The 19363-nt window shown below is 42.8% G+C and overlaps 1 protein-coding gene across 3 annotated transcripts in view; it reads right to left on the bottom strand.

The window, feature by feature from the left end:
- Positions 1–16994, bottom strand: part of LOC113450106 (vomeronasal type-2 receptor 26-like) — a 28071-nt gene extending 11077 nt beyond the window's left edge. Inside the window, exons 1-5 of one of the 3 annotated variants that reach the window (XM_087928506.1) lie at positions 16575–16994; positions 14392–15210; positions 13101–13334; positions 12380–12506; positions 1478–3517 (exon numbers count right to left, since the gene is read on the bottom strand). In XM_087928506.1, the coding sequence (XP_087784632.1) occupies positions 3483–3517; positions 12380–12506; positions 13101–13334; positions 14392–15210; positions 16575–16865 (1506 nt within the window). In that variant the 5' untranslated portion in view covers positions 16866–16994 and the 3' untranslated portion in view covers positions 1478–3482. Of the gene's footprint in view, positions 1–1477; positions 3518–12379; positions 12507–13100; positions 13335–14391; positions 15211–16574 lie in introns of those variants that run through there. The other 2 variants (XM_087928505.1, XM_026721255.2) reach the window with 2 other exon arrangements.
- Between the last annotated feature and the right edge of the window lie 2369 nt (positions 16995–19363).

The raw sequence follows: 19363 nt of genomic DNA, 5'->3' as shown, positions 1-19363 counted from the left end.
TTCTGGGTGATCTCATGGGCTAAAACGCAGCTGGAAAACTTGCTGATGCAATTCTTACAACCCTCAACTTTTTTGTTGATCCATCTGAGTAAGAAATAGGACCTTGAAACTTCTCTAAGTTATGCAACAATAGAGTAAGCTTTCTTACACTATATCATTGATCTTTTGTTGTAGTGAGAAAAAAGAACTTCAAAAAATGCCAAGTGGGCCCATGGCAGTAGTATTTTTTAGATGTCCTTAAATGGCTGTTACATGGCCATGGATATCTGGACAATGAAAAAGTGGATAAACATCACATGTGTAACAATATGCCATCATTCACCATACGAACTCCATTTATTAGATCAATTTACCATAGCAGTAGAGAAGACAATACAAATCAATGGTTTCTCATAGAGGCTTGTTTAGGACAGCCAGATGCCAACTACCAGAAGATCCGATGGCAGACTCAGGTGATGAGGACATTGGGGAAGAATTTGGTCCTGTTTTGGAGCCTGGGGAAGGCTCTGATGGATGCTCAGCATTGGACACAGAGCCAGGACCATCCAACATTTCAGCCTTCCATCCTTCCGAGGTGGGTAAAACGAGGACCCAAATTGTTGAGGGCAACATGCTGACTCTGTAAACCACTTTGAGAGGGTTGTAAAGCACTATAAAGCACTATATAAGTGCTATTGCTATTTTCCAGCCACTGGTGAAGCAGCTGCCTTTGGAGGCTGAGATGAGTGAGGAGGAAGAACAGCTGGGGCCTGTTGCAGTTGCACGTATGTGCAGAGCAGTCAGGAGAGGTGAACAACGGAAGACAGGGAGTCGACTCAGGAACCAAAGCAAACCTGGACACTGAATGGCCCCTCCGTGGCTGGGGAATCTATAGAAGGAAAGGGGAGTGGTTGTCATAGGAAAGCAACAGTTCATATTTCTGGAGATTTTGCTCATTGTGTTTTGTGCAAGGAAGACTGCTTGCCAGAACTTAATTTGAAGCCTTTCATCTGGGAGCTCACGGCCTTGCAATTATTGTAAGGAACTGATAAGGTCAGCTGCTGCACTTAACTCCTTCCAGGACCCTTGCCTGAACTCTCAGTGGGTGAATGCAATTAATTCACAAGAGGTAAATAAAGAGGGGGTTTTATTTATTTTTTATTTTATTTATTTATTTTAATTTGTCAAGTGATTATAAGATAAAGGTATAAGTATAAACATAGTTAGGAATACATGAAATGGATATGAATAAGAAAAACAAAGAAACAATAGGACAGGGACGGTAGGCATGTTGGTGCGCTTATGCATACCCCCTACAGACCTCTTAGGAAAGGGGTGAGGCCAATAGTACACAATCTAAAGATTTTTGGGTTTCAGGAAGAAACCACAGAGTCAGGTAGAGTATTCCAGACACTGACCACTCTGTTGCCGAAGTCGTATTTCCTGCAATCAAGCTTGGTGCGGTTAACCTTGAGTTTGTATCTATTGTGTGCTCTTGTATTGTTATGGTTGAAGCCGAAGTATTGATTGACAGGTAGGACATTGCAATGTATAATTTTATGTACTATTCTTAGATCAGACCAAAGGCATCGTAGTTCTAGGTTGTCTAGGTCTAGAATTTCAAGTCTGGTGGCATAAGGTATTCTGCAACGAGTAGAGGAGTGGAGAACTCTTCTTGTGAAATATTCCTGGACTTTTTCCACTGTATTAATATCAGATACGTAATGCAGGTTCCAGACTGATGAGCTGTATTCAAGTATTGATCTCGCAAAAGTTTTGTATGCTCTAGTTAGTAGTGTGATATTACCTGAGAAAAAGCTACACAGGATTAGGTTAACAACTCTTAATGCCATTTTGGCTATGTAGTTACAGTGGGCTCTAGCACTTAGATCATTAGATATGAGTACTCCAAGGTCCTTGACAGAGTTTGGATCATCAACGAGCACTTGACTATTCAGATTGTATTTTATTTTCTGATTTTTTTTCCAATATGTAAGACAGAGCATTTATTTGTTGAGGTTTGAAGTTGCCATTTGTTTGACCATTCTGATACATAGTCGAGGTCTTTTTGAAGGGTAGCAGTATTGTCGGTGGTGTTGAACAGCTTTATATCATAAGTGCTCTTAATATGATCACAGAGGTCATTTATGTAGAGTATGAAGTATGACAAGGTGTCTGTTTCTTGTTTCTGCTAAGGCTGCTTAAACCCAAGCTTTTCCTTTTTCATCAGGGAAAGTATCAAGTGGAGAATGAACTCAGGAAATCTGATGTCACAGCACAGAAAATTCCACCTACATCAAAGACCTACATGCAGTCAGAGAACAATGGCCAATTTCTCACAAAATATTAACTTTGCAGAAATCCTAATTATTATTTCTTTCCTTTCCTATTTTAACTAATTTCTATGTATGTGTGAATATTTGTATATGGGGTAAACTGTGAAGTTCTGGTTCTACCACTCCTGTAATGAAGATTTTATTTTTAACAAATTGGGTGTTACTTAAAATGTAAGTATAAAAGAAACTGGATGAGCTAAGAAATTACCATGTTTGATCAAAACATTTCTATTCAGGAACAGAGATAAGCAAATGGGTCAACTGGTAGCTCTTATCTGTACACATTTAAAATCACATTTCTGTTTTGCTTTTCAGAATAAGCTGCTCCTTTGTATTCAAATCAGATCGAAAAAGAATAATGTAGCACTTGGGGAAAAAGATGCAGCCCAGCAGCCCAGCACTGGAGGCTGAGATGGAGAAGACCTGCACGGCCACCATATATTTGCCCTTGGTGCTCAGGTAGGTGGGCACAAAGGAGATCCAAACACTACAGAAGACCAGCATGCTGAAGGTGATCAACTTGGCTTCGTTGAAGGCCCCAGGGAGCCTCCGGGCCAGGAAAGCTACCACCAAGCAAACAGCTGCCAGGAAGCCCATGTAGCAAAGTGCAGTGTAAAACATGGTGACTGATCCTTCGTTGCACTGCAGGACAATCTCTCCAGCCTGGGAATGCATATCTGAATCTGGAAAAGGGGGGGAGGTGCCCAACCAGATAGTGCAGATCAGAGTTTGGACAACAGAGCAAGAAAAAACAATGGAGTTGCCCAAAGACTTCCCCAGCCATCTTCTCACAGTATTTCCTGGCTTGGTGGCTAGGAAGGCCAGCACCACCATGATAGTTTTGGCCAAGAGAGAAGAGACAGCCACTGAGAAAATGATGCTGAAGACTGCTTGTCTCAGAAGGCAGGTGGTTTTCTTTGGTTGGCCAATGAAGAGGAAGGAAGACAGGAAGGAAAGCAGGAGGGAAATGAGGAGCACGTAGGACAGGTCTCGATTGTTGGCTTTGACTACTGGAGTTTCCAGGTACTTAACAAAGATGCTGAAAATAAAGCCAGTGCTGAAACAGAAAAGTAAGGTGAAAGAAGTAAGGGTGATCCCTAGATCTTCTGTGTAGGATAGGAAGCTTATCACCTTAGGAACACACCAATCTTGGTCCTTGTTGGGGTGCTAGTCCTCTGGACATCTCACACAGTGTTTGGCATCTGCAAAGAATGAACACAACTAGTCTTTGAGTGGTTAAAGCCAGGGGTGGGCTTCAAATTTTTTAACAAGGGGCTCTCTGCCCAAATGACTGGCTGGATGGGCATGGGTGGGTGGGCATGTGGGTGGGTGGACATGGCCATGTGGTCATGTGATTGGGTGGTCCCGTGATGGTCATGGGTGGTTGTGTGATTGGGTGGTCACGTGATTTGGTGGGCGTGGGTGGGTGGTCATGTGACTGGGTGGGTGTGGACAACTCAATGTTGCTTCTTTGCCCTAATTTCCTAAAAAAAAGATATATACCAAACAGTTGTTTATTACTTCATGCATTCAATACTTAAATAAAAGGCTGGGTGAAACGAGGCTTAATAGCAGTAAATGTGAGACGAATCTTGGAGTCTTAGTGGACAACCGGATATATATGAGCCAGCAGTGTGCAGAGGCAGCTAAAAAAGCTAATGCAATCCTAAATTGCATTAACAGAGGGATACAATCAAGATCAAGTGAGGTACTAATGCCACTCTATAAACTAAAGCCTTAGTAAGACCACACTTAGAGTACTAGTTTTGGTCACCACATTATAAAAACGATGTTGAGACTCTAAAAAAAGTGCAGAGAGCAATAGGGATACTGGAGACTAAAATAAGTGAAGAACCAGGGGAGACATGATAGCAGTTTTCCAATATTTGAGGGGCTGTCACAGAGAGGAAGGGGACGAGCTATTTTCCAAAGCATCCAAAGGCCAGACAGAAACCGAATAAGGAAAGATTCAACCTGGAAATAAGGAGAAACTTTCTGACTGAGAAGAACAGTTTTCAACCAATGGTCGCCTTCGGAAGTTGCAGGAGTTTCATCACTTGAGACTTTCAAGAAAAGATTGGTCTGCCATTTGTCAGAAATTGTGTAGTGTCTCCTGCTTGGGTGGGAGGTTGGACTAGATGACCGCCAACGTCTCTTCCAGCTCTGTTAATCTGTTAAATCTGACAAAAACTGGTAAAGTTGCTCCCTGCCACTGCTTCACAAAAATATTTAAAACTAAAAGCCCATTATGGTAGCTTTGCAAGAACAAAAGGCTGGCTCAGTCCTTGATGATGGCCCATTAAAGGTAGGAGGAAACTCAGCTCTGCCTCCATGTTAGAGTGTTGGAAGAATTTCCAGGTCTGTTCCAGCTGGGAGAAGCTGATGATAAAAGATTTAGAGACAGCGAGCTATCATAATGCAGATTTTATTGCAGGAAGGCAATACAGTGACAGCAAAGTGACTTCAGCATTCCCGCCTTGCAAGGTGAAGGTCTGGGCTTCTGAATTGCAATTGTATACATTTTTTTCTATCCTGGGGCAATACAAACTAATGGCAATACAAACTAATGGTTCCTTCTTTATTTTTGATATCTGTCTGGAGCTTCCCTTCCTGCCTCAAGAGGTAATTCTTTTGTCCAGTTTCTATTTTGGGAGATAGTCCCATCTGGGCATCCCAGGGAGTTTCAGGTGAGTTACATGGTTCTTATTTTTTGGGAATTAATCCCTTCAGAGGCAGGGAGTTTCTAGTGGCTATGTTATCTGATTTTCTCAATGGCTCTCCCTTGGCGAGCACTGAGTGGATTGTTTATCTAGCTTGCAACACTTTTATGAGGTGTGAAATGCTCTTGGCTGAACACCCAGAAGTTCAATTAAGCCTATTAAGAGCTTTCCCTTGCTGCCTGAGGGAAAGGTTAAAAAGTGGAGAAAAGGTGTCGGTTTATTATTCTAGTGTGGCTGCTTGTCTTTCTGAGTTTATGGGGGTTTGCTGAGCCACGCAGAGCCTTAACTAAGGGTTCACCCAAGCCCCTGCAAGCCCCCAGCAGCCCACCCCTGGTTAAAGCAGTTAGCTTTATCTTGAATTACATTCCGAAAATGTGGAATTGTACAGTTTTGAGAAACTCAGATTACACTGAGCATGGGGAATTACAAAGAGAATGATTTGGACATATTGAAAAACTACTTTTGTTTCAGATATTGAGGATTGGATTTATGACCTGTGTCATTCATAGAGAAAGGCAGTTTTCTCCACCAAGTAAAAATGGATTAAATCTATTTACCATTGACTCAGATTTCACAAAATACTATATCAGAGTAACAGAATAATAGAGTTGGATGGGACCTTGCAGATTTTCTAGTTCAACCACCTGCTCAGGCAGGAAACCCTATACCTGTGATGGTGAACCTATGGCACGCATGCTGGAAGTGGCATGCAGAGCCATCTCTCCAGGCACCCTAGCCAGGGGTGGGATTCTACCAGTTTGCACCTATTCACTAGAACCGGTTGTTAACATTCTAAGCAGTTCGGAGAATCAGTTGTTAGAAGAAATTACTGGCCTAATCCTGTAAGGAAGGCAGGAAGGAAACATTCTGGTGTTGCTTACAGAAACTGCCTCTCCGTTAACCCTTATTACATTCTTCGTAGGACTAGACTTCCTGTCTCTGGAACTTCTCTGGAGTTTTTTTCCCCTCCTTTGCTGGTACTTTGCTTCTGTGGAGTGACCATTCAAAGTTACAATGGCACTGAAAAAAGTGACTTATGACCATTTTTCACACTTACGACTGTTGCAGCATCCCCACAGTCATGAGAGATCAGGCAAGGAGAAGCGTGCCTCAATGTGATATTGAGTTGGCCATGCCCAGCCAATAACATGACCCCCAAGCCATGCCCACCAACTAAGCCACGCCCACAGAACAGGTTATTTAAAAAATTGAATCCCGCCCCTGATGCTAGCCATCGCCCATTGTTCTTCTGGGTTCCAGCACGTGCATGTGTACTGGCCAGCTGGTCTTTGCATGCACGGGAGCTCTGGAAACTGGAAAAGCAGCTCCCCGGCAGTCAGGCGCTCTCCAGCCAGCTAGTGTTCGCATGCGCGGGAGTGCCAGAAACTGGAAGAGCAGCTTCCCAGCATGTTAGAAACTGGAAGACCAAGTGATCGACGCTCATGCATATGCTGGGAAGCTGAGCTTCTGGTTTTTGGTGATCCTGCATGGCAAACGAGGCAGCTGCTCTTTCAGTTTCCGGTGCACGCATGCGCGCACTCCCATTTCAGCACTCGGTGCCGAAAAGATTCACCACCACTGCCCTACACCATTTCAGACAAATGATTGTCTCTCTTCTTAAAGACTTCCAGTGTTGGAACACCTACAACTTCAAGGCAAACTATTCTACTGGTTGATTTTTCTCATTGTCAGGAAATGTCTCCTTACTTCTGGGTTGCTTTTCTCCTTGATTAATGTCCATGTCTATTGAGATTTCTGCTCTTTAAATTGAAATATTCATCTCCTGTTTAATATTTGATATGCAAATGTCTTTGAGACATCCTAGATAAAACTGTGGGATAAACTTCAAATGTCATTGTTAGGCAGAATCTCAATGAATGTATTACCTAGGATGTTATTTTTATTCCAGACACTACCAATAGTCACTATAAATGTATCAATTAAACAATGACAAAATAATATCTTCAGACATCAGACATATCTTTTACAGCAGAATAACAGAATAACTGAGTTGGAAGGGACCCTGGAGGTCATATCATCTCATTTCCTATTCAAGCAGGAGACCCTATACCATTTTGGACACATGACTGCCCAATTCTTTAAAACCTCCAGTGATGGAGTACCCAAAACCTATTGAGGCAATTCCATTCCATTGATTAATCGTTCTCACAATGAAATATTATGTTTCCCTGAAAATAAGACCCTGCCTTATTTTTTTTGCCACCAAAAAAGCCACCAGGTTGGAGTTCCAGTTTGTAGCACTTCAGGGCAGGCAGGAATCTGTGATCGTGCGCGGTTTCTGCCTGCGCTCACCGCTGGAGTGCCCCGAGCCACCCAGCTTTGGGTGGAGTGCCCCTAAGCCACCCCGTAGAGCAGGGGTGGGCAAATTACAGCCGGTGGGCCACATCCGGCCCGTTGGTCTGTCCAATCCGGCCCACCCCTGAAAAAAAATCACTGGGCATGGCATATTGCCCTGAGCCGCGTGGCCCCCAAAGCTGCAAAACAGTGCAGAGCGCTCTCGGGGTAGGAAAGAAAAGAAGAACTTTGCAAAGGCCTTGGCTGGGAGTTCGAAATCACCTTCGAGTGCAACCTCTCCGAAGGTGAGTCCCCGCCGATCCCCCTTTTTTTCCGGGGCTTCCAGGCTTAAACTTTGCAAAGGCAAAGTTTGCAGGCGGGAGTGTCTTCCCGCCGAGGAGCGGGAAGGGTTCTGCCCGGCAGGTGGGTGGGCTGCTTGGAGCGGGTTGCTTGGAGCCACCTAAAGCTAGGCCGCTGCTGGTGGAGCCTTGCCCTGCCTTGGTGCCCCGTTTCCCGGCTCGGCGGTCCTGCTCGCGCGGCACTTTAAAAGCCCTCCTCCTCGCGTATGTGCCCGATGAGCCGCTCACCACGACGGTGGCTCCCAGCACCCGAGCAACTTCCCAGCAACTTGTGGCGTCCTTTTTCCTCGCGGGCGCTCGCGCCTGGCCCCAAGCTGCGCGGCGGAGGGGAAGCTCGGAGTGCTGCCGGGTTGCCTCCTCCAACCAGCCCACCCGCCCACCTGCCAGGCGGAACCCTTCCCACTCCTCAGCGGGAAGACGCTCCCACCTGCAAACTTTGCCTGTGCAAAGTTTAAGCCTGGAAGCCCCAGAAACCCGAGCAACTTCCCAGCAACTTGCGGCTTCCTTTTTCCTCACGGGCACTCGCACCTGGCCCCAAGCCGTGCGGCAGAGGGAAGCCCGGCAGCCAGGCAGGCTGCTTGGAGGGGGCGACCCAGTGGGTTTCCCCCTACCACGCGGCTCGGGGCCAGGCGCGAGCACCTGCGAGTTGAAAGGAAGCTGAAAGTTGCCGGGAAGTTGCTCGGGTTTCCGGGGCTTCCAGGCTTAAAATTTGCATAGGCAAAGTTTGCAGGTGGGAGCGTCTTCCCGCTGAGGAGTGGGAAGGGTTCCGCCCGGTGGGCGGGCGGGCTGCTTGGAGGAGGCGACCTGGCAGCGCTCTGGGTTTCCCCTGTGTCACGCAGCTCGGGGCCAGGTGCGAGCGCCCGAGAGGAAAAAGGACGCCGCAAGTTGCTGGGAAGTTGCTCAGGTGCTGGGAGCCGCCATCGTGGTGAGCGGCTTGTCGGGCGTGTAAGCGAGGAGGAGGGCTTTTAAAGTGCTGCCCAAGCAGGACCGCCGAGCAGGGAAACGGGGCACCAAGGCAGGGCAAGGCTCCACCAGCAGCGGCCTAGCTTTAGGTGGGCTTGGATGCCCCTGAGCGCGGTTTGCTGTTTGCTGTCTCCTGGGACTCGCGTTTGGAAAGCGTGGAAAGTAGTAGCAGGAGCAGTCGTGGTGTTATTTTTTCTTACATAATATATATATATATTATATATATATAATATATAATACTGCCTGCCCTGCCACATACATTGGACAGACTAACAAAAGAATAAGTGCACGCATTGAAGAACATAAGAACTCAATCAAAAAAGAAGAAACAACCTCTTCCCTGGTCCAACACCTCAAAGCCACAGGACATAAAATTAACTTTAAAAATACCAGAACTATTGCCAAAACCGAACACTTCAACAGCAGAATAATTAGAGAAGCCATAGAAATAGAAAAACGCCCACATAGCATGAACAAACGAGATGACACCTCCCGCCTCCCAGCCATTTGGAAATCCGCCCTCATGAACAGACGAATACCTGCAACCTCATCACTGCCCACTCCAAACCCCTCCGAGCCATACATGAAGCAAGCCGACACCAACTATGGAGATGCAGCGCGACCTCGAACTCGAAGCCGGGCAGCAGGAAATCCAGCCAATCAGAACACGGCCAACCCCCAACCAATCAAAACACAGCCAGGCCCCCCACCAATGAGAAGACACCCCCACCCAATCAGAACACAGCCAAGCCCCCACCCATTCAAGTCCCACCCCCACTGACAGTTAGAAAGAAAAAAAAAAAAAAGCAGCTGCAACCTCACATCACTCTGAAAAGCAAGAGCCAAAGACAGAGGCCTGATGATGATGAATGAGACTTCATCGAAACGTTGCCTAGATACTTTGAATCTTACGGGGAGAAAACCCGAACAACCAAAGATCCACATACAAATACCCCGAGAACCTCAAAAACACACATATATATATATATATATATATATATATATATATATATATATATATATGGATCTTTGGTTGTTCGGGTTTTCTCCACGTAGATTGAGTATCTAGGCAACGTTTTGATGAAGTCTCATTCATCATCTTCAGGCTTCTGTCTTGGCTCTTGCTTCTCAGAGATTCACTCTGAGAAGCAAGAGCCGAAGACAGAAGCCTGAAGATGATGAATGAGACTTCATCAAAACGTTGCCTAGATACTTCGAATCTTACGTGGGAGAAAACCCAAACAACCAAAGATCCACATACAAATACCCGTGAGAACCTCAGAAAACACACATATATATTCTTATATATAATTTGCGGCATTTTATAATGGGCCCTTTATAATGGCCTTTTGTAAAATTGGTTCGGCCCTCGAACGCAGATCTGATTTTCCATGTGGCCCCCGACAGAAATTAATTGCCCACCCCTGGTCGAGAGGAATCGCACCTCTCCCCCCGCCCAGCCGGCTAAACTCCCTTTTCCGAAGGCAGTAAGACTGGCATTCAGAAATGGCCTCCTCAAAGAAGCACTCAGCCGGAAAAGAAAGTGCAGGAGGAAGTTAAGAAGTGAAAGATTTTGGCTGTCCGGGACAAAAGCATCGACTAAGGTACCCTGGAATTTAAATTTTGTAAAAGATACATCGCTCCCTAAGAAGACTGGGAAGCAGTGAATGAAAGTTAAAAGGGAAAGTTGTTTTTTTTCACTCTCCTTTCTTACGTTGACAGCGAACTTATGAGAAGTCGGAAAAACCCGCTTTGGCATTAAGAGGTATTTAAACTGGATAATTAAATGTCAAGGGGACAATAAAGAAGAGGAACAAAAGGGGAAGGGCTCTTTTGGCTCTGTTTTTCACTTCTTAGAAATGGCAATTTGTATCTATGAGAAACTGACTGCGCAACAAGAAGGTTGGGACAAAGAAGAAGCCATCTTTGATAAACAAGTAACTTCAATTAGGGAAGAAGGGGAAAGGGGGGGAAAGAGAATGGAGACTTTAAGACCCCCCAAAGCAACCAAAAAAGGGATAAATAAGGTGCAAAGTGGATATAAGGCTAGAAAGTAACAGAAAAAAGGAACACAGAAGAGGGAAATGGAGGTGGACAGACAAGGGGGTAAAAAGGGCAGAGAGAAAAAACAAGGGAGGAAGGAAGGGAAGAGAAGCTACAAAGGTGTGAAACACGATGTAAAGAAACATGATTTATTTAGAGAATGGGTAAAAATCAAACTGAAAAGATGATTCTGCAAAGGTACATAAGATTGTATTGTTATATTTGTATTAGAAATTATGTTAGAAGATTGGAAATAACATAAGACTAAAAAGTGGGATAAAATACTCAGTGTAACTCAGTGAAACTTTTATGAACAAAATAAATGAAATGAAATAAATGAGAGAATTGAATTAGGAAGGAATGGGAACACCTCAATGATATAATGTTTTAAAATAAGCAACTATGGAAAGTTTATAAGTGTTCCCACAGAAGTATGATACTTATATGAAAAGTAATGTGTAAAATGTTTAAGATATAAATGAATATTAATATTAACAATAGAGTTGAATTGACATGGATTTGTGGTTTTAATTATATTATATATTTACAATTTTTACTCTTTTTAAAATATAGTATGTAATTTTAGAATGTACTAAGCAGAATCCGAGTGGAAGTTATGTATTATATTAAGTGTTATAAATTTAGGGGAAAGATATAAAGGCGTCATACTCCAATCAGTGATTACAGGAGAAATTTTGTTTAATGAGAAAAGATAATAGACAGCTGGAAACAGGACAGACAACGAATATAAGTATAATGATCTGAGATGAAATAAATAAAATAAAATTAAGAAATTTAAAAGAGGGGAGAAGCTATATAGAAAATGTAGAATGGTAACAAGATATGGAATGGTATATAAAATGAACATGAATTTGAATTTGTGTCTGTACGAAGAGATGTAACCTGGGATCAAGCTGCTTTCAAAGAAGATGTTTTATGTTTTTATGTTTTATGTGTTGTTTGTTTATGTTTGGGTTTTTTAAAAAAATCAATAAAAAAATTTCAAAAAAAAGCCACCAGGTCTTATTTTCAGAGGATGTCATCCACTGACTAATCTCACTTGTGCTTGTCACCCCCGGCCTGCTTTTCGCTGTCAGAGGTCTTTAGGAACTTCTTCTTCTGAGTCTAGCAAGGCTTTCCTGAAGGCCTCTGCAGCCAATAACAGAGCTCCAGTTAGATCTGGGACTCTGTTATCAGCTACAGAGGCCTTTAGGAAAGCCTTGCCAGCCTTGCTGGCTGCAGAAGAAATGGGCTGGCAAGGCAGGTGTCAGGGTGTGCAAAGCCTGGCTACAACTGTCCAAAGGTAAGTAGTAAGGCAGCTCCACACACTCACACACCCCATCCCTATCCCAGCTTAATTTTTACCCGTGCGCTCTGGAGTGGGAAGGATCTTAATTAGGGCTTGTGTTGGGGGTAGGTTTTACATTGGGCACATGTGTAAAAATCAAGCTAGAACTTACTTTCAAGGTAGGTCATATTTTCAGGGAAACAGGGTATGAACAGGGAATTGAACTAGAAGACCTCAAAAGCCCTTCCGACTCTATTATTCTGCATTCTGTACTCCCTTGCTTGCTAATTGTGGAAAAATAAAAATGTGAGATAAGCTAAGAACTAATTAAACAGGTAGAAATATTTATAGATATTCAAAAATAAGATGTAGACATTTGTCTCTGGAGTCACCTACCTTCTTCAGTGGAGATGGTCCCTTCTGCACAAGGAACACAACTGTAACAGCAAGCTGGCTTCAAGGGATCCAGCAGCCTGACAAATCCAGGCCGGCAACTGTCCTCACACCGAGAAGTTGGCAGGGGCTAAAGTTAGAAGAAAAAGAGCATTCACTGAAATAGGTGGAGCTGATGTCCTTAGAAAAGGAGACCTAAACTGGAAGTACTTTATTAATTTATTAGATTCTTTTTGTTAGTTTTTATTGTTTTTTATTTTAAATATGGTTTTGCATTCTGTAAGCTGCCTCAAGTCGCCATGGGCAAATAGGCGACAGTATAAATTCAATAAATAAATAAATTCAATAAATTCAATAAATAAATAAACCTGCTGGCCCAATTTGTTGAGTCTAAACTTGCAGAACCAAATGAGACATAAGAGAAAATGGACAAATTAATTTCTGTGACTGTCTTGTGGGCATCATCTGACAAAGGATGTAGTGAAGCCTCGTGGCACACGATAAACACTTTGGGGGCAGGAATGTCTCAAGAGCCAGCAAAGAGCCATGCTGAATGTCTCCGGGTCTGCCATTTCCTACAACAAACATAAGCCCAAATGGATCCCCGAATTCCATGCCTGAAGGGGTCCTTGTGATACACAGTTGGGAGGTTCGGTTGGGAAAATGCCACAGATTTTAAGCAAGACAATCAATATGTGGAACTGAAAGAAATTATCTTCCCCACCTCATCAACCTGCACGGCCCTTCTGATGGCATTCTGGTCCATTCTGAATTTGAATGTGTCTTCTGAGCATCCTTCTCTTTCCAGAATCCCGACGTTCATTTTGTAAATAGACCAGTTGGAAAACCTCACCCAGTACATGATGTCAAAGTCAGCTGCCAGGTTCCCTTTCTCGTCCAAATAGACTCCCTCTATGGAATTATTGTAATGCTGAGAGATACTCAGGAAAGGGTGAAGCTAAAAAAGCAAACTGAAATGAGTTAATGGCAGAGAACAGGAACAAGATTCTAAATTCTCCCAAATCTACAGATGACCTTCCTGTAATTCAGGAATTTAGTCAAAGGGCTAAGGACAGGGACAATTCTCCAGAGCTGAGCTGAAGATCTTCCAATTCATTCTTGATTTGGAACAAAACAATGCTAGTCTGGTATTTGTCTCTCCTCTCGGTCATTTCCCAATAACTTGACTTCCGTTCAGGCAAGTCATGGATGACCCAGCCTAATAGATTTCAGACATGTGGAAACTGCCATCAGATGGTTTCAGAATGAAGATGGCAAGGCTACTTTAACACCAATATAGCTGAACATGGCTTAAAACTTTCCCACTCTTAGACTGAGGATTCAATGAAAAGAACATCATGGGAACAGGAGAAAAAAATATTATTGAGACATATTCCTGTGGTAGTTTAGCTGCAAATTCAGAACTAGTAGAGAAACCATTGGACCCAGAGGTGGGAAAGCCAACTACTTGTTCCACTACCAGCAATGGACTGGTGCACCAGTCCCTCCTTCCCAACCCAAAGTGATGTAGCTTTAATGTCATGTATAATTCAAGGAGGTAAAAAGGAAAATTAAAAGAAACTGCTATATTCAACAAATCAAAGTCTCTCAAAAATTCTAAATAATCTATTCAGATACCTGGCAACAGGTCAGGTGATAAAATGGTTATTTGAGCCACTAGGCTGCAATTTTCTGAGATAGGGCACAAAAGGAAGGTTTATCAAAATGGGACTCATTAAAGGATATGATTGTACCTCCTCATTTCATTTATATTATTATATTTATATTTACGTTAGTCAGAAACTACACAAATTCTTGTATTGATTTATTTGCTAGCTATAGAAGCTCTGCCAGGTGAACGTGACTATGAACACCATATCATTATCTTCCTCATGAAATCAGGTAAAAACCAAGTTAAACGTAATTATTTATTTAAGGGAAATCTCCATAATTAAGACATAGGATAGAGGATTCTCCTGTTCAGCAAAAATCTTTGTGATGGAAAAGCAAAGTACCTGCCAAGGCTGCAGTTGTTGAACTCTTGATCTGTTTCCATTCTTTGTGGCCCTTCTCTGGGACTGGAGAGAATAGGCTGCATGCAAAGCATGTGCAACTGTCCGGATGGTGTTGTAAATGTGGTAGCCATCCAGGGACAGAATCCTTTCCCTCAACTCTTGAGACATTGGCCTCCATTTTTCTTTCTCTGTGCACCTTTTCCAGCCTTTCACAGACGGGGCATGCTTTGAATAGGTACACAAATATACTTGACCTACAAATGTCTCAGTAAAAGACTCAAGTTGTGCAAGATGATCACAATTTATTTTTTTATTTGTGCGACTAAGTAAAGAAAATATCCTATAGCTTTTGTTCTTGAACTTTGGAATCAATGACATCCGGAAGGTGAGGTCCCAGATAGATGTTATGATCCAAACTTTATCTTCAATATATCCCCCCTTGCTCATCAGGAAATGTAATACACCTGAAAATCCTTCTGTAAAACTTGTAACCTCAGCATGATAAATTAAGATGTTGACTTGATTCCATTTGTTGAAAAGCCCAACTTCTTTATCCTTATGATGGAACATGACATTATCTGACACAGTTTCTGTGAAAACAATGCAAATACCATTCTGGTCAAGCATGGGTGTGAAGAGTCTTAGAAATTTCTCTCCATTTTCGGTATCTGCAGCAATGAGTCCAATTAATGTCCACTTGAAATATTGGAGGATTTTGATGATCACTAGATACTCATTTGTTTCTGTGGGAAAAGTTGAGTAAAAAAAAGGGAATTGTTTTTTGTCCCTCAAAACCAGGGAAGGGAAATTATAACGGACCTGAAATGAAGGCAAAATGTTAAGATTTTCTCTCAGTTAAGAACCAAAATATTGGTTGCCAAGATTCTGAATAAAACTACTAGTCCTGATATGTGTCAGGCAAGATACGCCTTTGGTCTTTTTAGCTGCCAGATTGATTGATTGGTTGGTTGGTTGATGACCATATTTATAGTGTGTGTGTGTATCTATGTGTACTTAATGTATCCATAAATGTTGGTGTAAAACTAGGTCAATTTCTAACATATGATTAAATCTAGCCAGCTAGAACATTTATTGCTCTGTCTTCTCAGTTGTAGTACAATTCATTATTTCTATACAATACTATTTATGTAATAAAACTACATTCTATGACAGGAGTGTCAAATTCAAGGTCCATGGTCCATCCCGTGAGGTGCTTAGATCTGGCACCAGAAACAGCAAAGGGCTGCCCCACGGTGCCTCTGCCAGTGAAAACAGAGCTTGGGAGGACCACATGTTGGCCCTTCCGAGCTCTGTTTTTGCTGGCAGAGGGCTGCAGGAAGCCATTGCAGCCAAAAACAGATCTCAGGAGCCCATTTTCGCTGGCAAAGCACTCGAGCCACAGGTGCCCTCGACACAAATGATGTCAAGTTGGCCACACCCACCCAGGCCACACCCACTCCTGTCCCTCAAGGTCAAACACAACCCTGATGTGGCCCTCGATGAAATTGAGTTTGACACTGCTGTTCTATGCAAATGTGAATAAGAGAGAAGAAAAAAATCACTGTTTTATCAATCTAACCACTGTTCTGTCAATGTTACAAGCACTGTAATCATTTGACTTTTCATCAAAATCAAATATAATGAATATTCTATAAAATTAAAAATTGAAGGAACAGCATACATTGGTATTTGTTTTACAATAAAACTTTCAGTATTCAAATTACTTGCTATTGTAATTAACAAGTGCTTAAGAAGTAAGGAATGAATGAATGAATTTTATCAAGTTGTTTTATGATATACAGTATATGCATATCTATTTGTGTATGTGTGCATGCGAATATACAAGATATGAATATTTAAAAAATGGATGTATAAGCTTTGTGCTTATTAATAAAAGACAAATAAAGCAAAGTTAGCAATTTTGATATAGTAAATAATGAAATTATAATAGGAGCAAAATACTAATAAAAGGCAAAACACTGAGAATCTGTGGGGTTTCTGAATTCTTTCGTTTTACACATCTGCAAATTCGCTATTTCTATAAATGTTTATGCCCCTTGAAAATCGAACTGTAGATGGTGATATATATCCTTCTGCATCACATTATGTAAGTATAGGAAATATTCTTGCTTAAATTTAGTTAAACTTCTGTTGCATATATATGTACACACCTACCTACCTACCTGTGGGATCTTGTAGGGATTCAACAAATTTGAGATATCGATAGACATGTCTGCATCAGCTCCTTCAAGGACCACCAGCGTGTTTTTCCTCTTTCCACAGCTATAATTTGGAACATCTGCCTCTCCCTTTGATAGTAGGTCCAGCAAAGCCTTTGCAGTACCTTTTCTGCTGGAACCGCTTTCGTGAATAGCATAACCCAGAGTGACGTTGGGTAAGATTTTGGGATTCTGGTTAATCTCCTTAAGGGCAAAAAGGAAGGACAAGACTTTCCAATGTTCTGAGTTGTCCATTCTGAAAATACAGTTACATCACAGTTTCATTCTGCATTCCATCAGAAAAACATATTTAAAAGATTCTCCTTTGATTGTAAGGATAATAATAAATACTTATCAAAAAAAAAAACTTCTGGGTCTTGTTTTCAAAGGTATTGCTTTACAAATGTCATTTTCTCTCCCTACCAGTATATCTAATTGTTTCCAGGCAACATAATACCTTCACCAGAGGGGAAGACCTACCTAGGAGCAGTCAGTGTTTCAGGAAACTTGATCCTAAGACCTTTGGAGTCTGGCAACCAAGAACAAGGAGACTCAAAGTCATTCTTCTCCTCACCCTTTCCCAGCAGTAAATTGGTTAATTTAATCCCCCACCTTGGCCAGTAGTACATTTGCTAAAAACCTAGAAAGCTTCTATTAAACAGCCTTACCCCTCAGAATAGACGCTTATATCTACCACTGCTTTCTTTCCCAATTTGTATTTGTGTTTCTTTCCAAACTGAGGAGCATCGCATTCAGTGTTGAATTATACAGTAAAATTGCTTCTAGTTCATTTTGGAGTAACCCAATCTCTGAAACCCTTTTAATGGAAGAGCAGATTAGAGGCAACAAGAATGGAAGTCACTTATATATATCCTCCCTTCTATCTAAATGATGATAAATCAATCATTTAGTGCATTCCAACCCTCAGTACAGAACCTACATATGAAATATGATAAACCTGTGGAAGGCACTCAGGATAAAGTGCCTCATTTTCTTCTGAGGAAGTAATCCTTTCATTTAGCTGAAATCTCCTTTTCTAGCCTGGACTTCTGGAGGATCAAAGGGAATCTGATAAGGGGACAGAGTCCCCAATTAAGGAATACACGTAGCATTTTAATCTTAGGAATATTATTCCCCAAAATCAAGGAAGCAACACAATAACTGTATTGTAAAAACATTCTGTAAAAGGTTTTTAATACTTGCATGAAGGGTAAATACAGAACTTTGGGAAGTACAAAAAGGATTTCCAACCGTCCTTTAACCATGAATTAATTAAGGTGGAGACACGTGGAACATTTCGTGTGGTTTCTTCCCAGGTTTCTTGCCACCTGGTCTAAGATACCCTTTATGAGATGAGTTACCAATGGACGCCCCTCATACAACTTGGTTGTTTGTATCTGACCTTTCTTCCATGCCAATCTTGCTGCACAATCTCTCACACACAAGAAATAGAGAGGCTGTGCCTCTGTACGACATAGGAACTTACAAAATAGGATTAGCTATGGGAGCCGAGTCAAACAGGAAGAAACCATCAAAAAATTTGTAGAAAGAAGCAATCCCACTGATGAGAGTGTCTCCTGGTCTGTAGAAATTTGGTGGCTTTATTTCATCTGGTTTCAAATTCAAGAGACATTTCAGCTTCAGTGCCCCAAAAATCATGTAGTGTTATGTCCCTGGAACTCAAAGGAATTCCCTCTCAGGTCCGTTCACGATGCGGGGGCGGTTGCCCCCTCGCTCATTGGTTGGTTCTCCCCAGCAGCCAGCTATAAAAGCAGGCTGCGGGGTCCAACCAGTTGCTGATCGCTGCGAGCCAGTTCCAGGCTTGGCTAGCACGTTCAGTCCTTTATTACTTTAATAAAGTATTTGTTGCACCAATGCCCTGGTTCAGCCTCTCATTTCCCAAACTTAACACTGGCGACGAGGATGGGATGGCTACCAGAGGCACATTGCAACCGCTGAGTCACTAGCCGCTGATCCGCAGCCAGAGAGAGCGATCAGCAGGCAAAGAGAGCAAAAACGCTGATCCGCAGCCAGAGAGAACGATCAGCAAGCAGCGAGAGTAAGAAGCGTCTGTAGCCGCTTGTTAGCTAAGCTACAGGGAAAGTGAAGCGCTGCGAGCCGCAGCCGCTCATTTCTTTAGGCGCGAAATTCAAACGGCTGTCATTTGAATTTCTGCCTCAAAATACAGCGCGGTGCTGTAATTCGAAGTCACTGACGCCCACGCAGGGCGCGAATTTCAAAACGCTGCCAACAGCCATGCAGCCTAACCTCGTGTTAGCCCAGAGAGAGAGAGAGAGTTGTGAAAAGCCTCTCCAGAGCTGAAGTCACTTGCCAGCCACAGGCACAAGAAACCTTCCTGCTGCTGCCCCAGAGAGATTTTTTTCCAACAGATTACACAACCTGTTTTCCTCACTATGAATTCCAACCCAGTCTTCCCAGCGTTCAAGCCGGATGAGGAGAAGTGGGAGTCATACAAGAACCGCTTTAACCATTACATCGACGCAATTGGGCTGGCTGATGCAGGGGAGCACCGGAAAAAATCATATTTCCTGATCTACTGTGGAGCCATCGTCTTTGACACTGCCACAGCACTCGTGGCTCCACGTGAGTTAAAAAACGTTCCCTGGTCAGAACTGTTAGAAATCCTTACTAACCACTATTCTCCCAGACCCTCACAGATTGCCAGGCGATTCACCTTCCGTATGAGGAAGCAATCAGACAAAGAGACCATCAACCAGTACATGGCCGCCCTC

This window comes from Pseudonaja textilis, chromosome 2 (genome assembly GCF_049901715.1).
Source record: "Pseudonaja textilis isolate UNSWEBS1 chromosome 2, rPseTex1.2, whole genome shotgun sequence".
Lineage (NCBI taxonomy): Eukaryota > Metazoa > Chordata > Lepidosauria > Squamata > Elapidae > Pseudonaja > Pseudonaja textilis.
This window is presented reverse-complemented; position numbering and strand designations above follow the sequence as displayed.